This window comes from Myotis davidii, unplaced genomic scaffold (genome assembly GCF_000327345.1).
Source record: "Myotis davidii unplaced genomic scaffold, ASM32734v1 scaffold326, whole genome shotgun sequence".
In the NCBI taxonomy this organism is placed as follows: domain Eukaryota; kingdom Metazoa; phylum Chordata; class Mammalia; order Chiroptera; family Vespertilionidae; genus Myotis; species Myotis davidii.
The window spans coordinates 455,406-456,476 of NW_006296626.1; the positions used below are offsets into that span (position 1 = coordinate 455,406).

Genomic DNA, 1,071 nt, shown 5'->3' on the forward strand with positions numbered 1-1,071 from the left:
GGCAGCAACAACTCCAAGTCCGGGACCACTTCCTCCAGGCCCCCGCCCCCCACGGCGCGCCCCGCCTTGAGGACCGCAGACATCTCCCAGCCGCTGACCTCCCCCACGGCCCTTTGGGAGCCTGGGCCGGAAGCTGGTGAGTTCTGCTCCCCCAAACGGGGTCTTAGCTTCTGTTTGCTCCGACCCCCGACCCGCGACCCCTGGGCCGCAGTGCCTTCCCCTCTGCTCAGAGGCCGTCTCAGGAGGCAGGGAGGAGGGGCAGGTGACAGGCCTGGTGCGCAGAGGCCTCGCAGCTTTATGGCCCTGCGGTCCTGTCTTGAAATGCACGATGTTTTCTGAAGACCGCCTCCTGCTCACAGATTCTGGAAGGACTGGGTCAACCATGGACTGTGTTTCCACATCTAGGCATTATTATTATTATTATTATTATTAATTTTATTAGTTCTGCACGCCCCCTAATGGGGATCAGTCTGCAACCTGGGCATGTGCCCTTGACCGGAATTGAACCCGGGACCCTTCAGTCCCCAGGCCGACGCTGTATCTGCTGAGCCACACCAGCCAGGGCTCCTTCCCTTTTCATGGCTGCGTAATATTCCATTGCACCCATGGGCCAGGTTTTGTGTGTCCATTTACCCGTGGGTGGGATTTTAGGGCTTCCCCAGACTCTGGCTTTGTGAATGGAGCTGCTGTGGACCTTTGCGCTCCGGGGTCTGTTTGAAAACCACGCTCCCCTGTGGGGTGGGTCCCTCGGAGTGGGATGTCTGGCTCCCGTGGTGATTCCTTGTTGAGCTCCCCAGGAACCACACACTGCCTGGCCCTTGATCTCTGTGCCAGTGCCGATGGCACAGCACAGGCTCTGGAAATGCTTGCTGCCCAGAGGAAGGATGGAGGGAGGGCGGGGGGAGGAGGGCGCAGAGAGCAGAGGCCTCCTCAACCCTAATTCTCTGGGTCTCTCCCGCCCCAGGCTCCCCGCAGCTGCGGCTGGTGGCCGGGCCCAGCAGATGCTCAGGCCGGCTGGAGGTGTGGCATGCCGGGCCCTGGGGCACCGTGTGTGACGACAGCTGGGACCCA

At 61.4% G+C, this 1,071-nt stretch overlaps 1 protein-coding gene across 1 annotated transcript in view; it reads left to right on the forward strand.

The window, feature by feature from the left end:
* SSC5D (scavenger receptor cysteine rich family, 5 domains) overlaps positions 1-1,071 on the forward strand; it is a 26,896-nt gene that overhangs the window by 8,178 nt on the left and 17,647 nt on the right. Inside the window, exons 4-5 of the mRNA XM_015569465.1 lie at positions 6-136; positions 965-1,066. Of these exons, the coding sequence (XP_015424951.1) occupies positions 6-136; positions 965-1,066 (233 nt within the window). The remainder of the gene's footprint in view (positions 1-5; positions 137-964; positions 1,067-1,071) is intronic.